Genomic DNA, 1018 nt, shown 5'->3' on the forward strand with positions numbered 1-1018 from the left:
TCCTTGGCCGTTTTACCGTCATGGACATCATCAGTGGCTCATTGTCCGCATGTCGGCCAAGTTTGTGCGGCGGAGTCTGTAGAGCCACATTTTTTAGTGTGATGTATGCGCCATTGCTTGTGGCTATGCTGGCCGTCTTGCACACTTTAGTCTTGCTTTTGGACTTACTGGGTCGCTTTGTAGTCGTCGCCAGTTTCCCACCTATCATATTTTTATTTCTCGTATCATTTGCTTTTGCGACAGACGACGAGGAGGACGGACACTTTGTCTGCTTGGCGACCTTGCCAGGCGCCTTAATATTTACACTACACTTATTGCTTCTGTTTGCACTATTGACCTGCACCTTGTTAGTTCTTATGACGGGTCTGACACAGTGCTCTGGTCTAGCCATATGCGCATTCTCTAGACACCAAAGCTCCCTCACATCCTCAATATCCGTGGCGCCGAAGCTGCAATCATCACTCAGCACGCCGGCAAGGGCATTTATATAGTTCACAGCCAGCCTCAGCACCGTGATCTTAGTCAGCTTCTCTGCATCAGTCCCGGGGAGGTCTGGAATGGCTCTCTGCAGCATGACGAAAGCATCATTAATCTCCTTCATTCTGTTTCTCTCCCTCGCGTTGGCTGTCTTGCGCCGGTACTTGCTGAGTGGCGGGGGCTTCTGTTTCTCCTTTGGCTCTCGTCGACGCACCGTGGCCCGGTTTTTTTCCGACTCTATTCTTTTTATGATCGACTTAGTCCTTAGGGCGTACTTGGCCCCGTTTTTAGCGTCCATATTCATCTTGGCGCGAATTTTTCCGGTGCACAACGACCCAGTATGGCAGCACACGATATTTGCACCGGCCCGTAGGCTACACTTCTTTATTTGCACGAGCCCGAAATGGGAGTCAAATAATCACTATCACACAAAAAAAAGCTATTTGAATGTGACCTATTGCCTTCCCGGTGGCTACACACTGGAGAGAGGGAGGGAGGGAGAGAGAGAGAGGGGAGAGGGTGGCAGTGTGGGCTCTTGAAG

General features: G+C 50.5%; 1 protein-coding gene across 1 annotated transcript in view; it reads right to left on the minus strand.

Moving 5' to 3' along the window:
- The window catches only part of LOC145402345 (uncharacterized), a 1455-nt gene extending 674 nt beyond the window's left edge, over positions 1-781 (minus strand). The window contains exon 1 of the mRNA XM_080274492.1: positions 1-781. This exon is cut by the window's left edge and continues 674 nt beyond it. Within this exon, the coding sequence (XP_080130618.1) occupies positions 1-781 (781 nt within the window).
- Positions 782-1018: the final 237 nt, after the last annotated feature.

The sequence above is a fragment of the Coenobita brevimanus genome, chromosome 57 (genome assembly GCF_032717465.1).
Source record: "Coenobita brevimanus isolate Jiangsu-jjx chromosome 57, ASM3271746v2, whole genome shotgun sequence".
In the NCBI taxonomy this organism is placed as follows: Eukaryota; Metazoa; Arthropoda; class Malacostraca; order Decapoda; family Coenobitidae; genus Coenobita; species Coenobita brevimanus.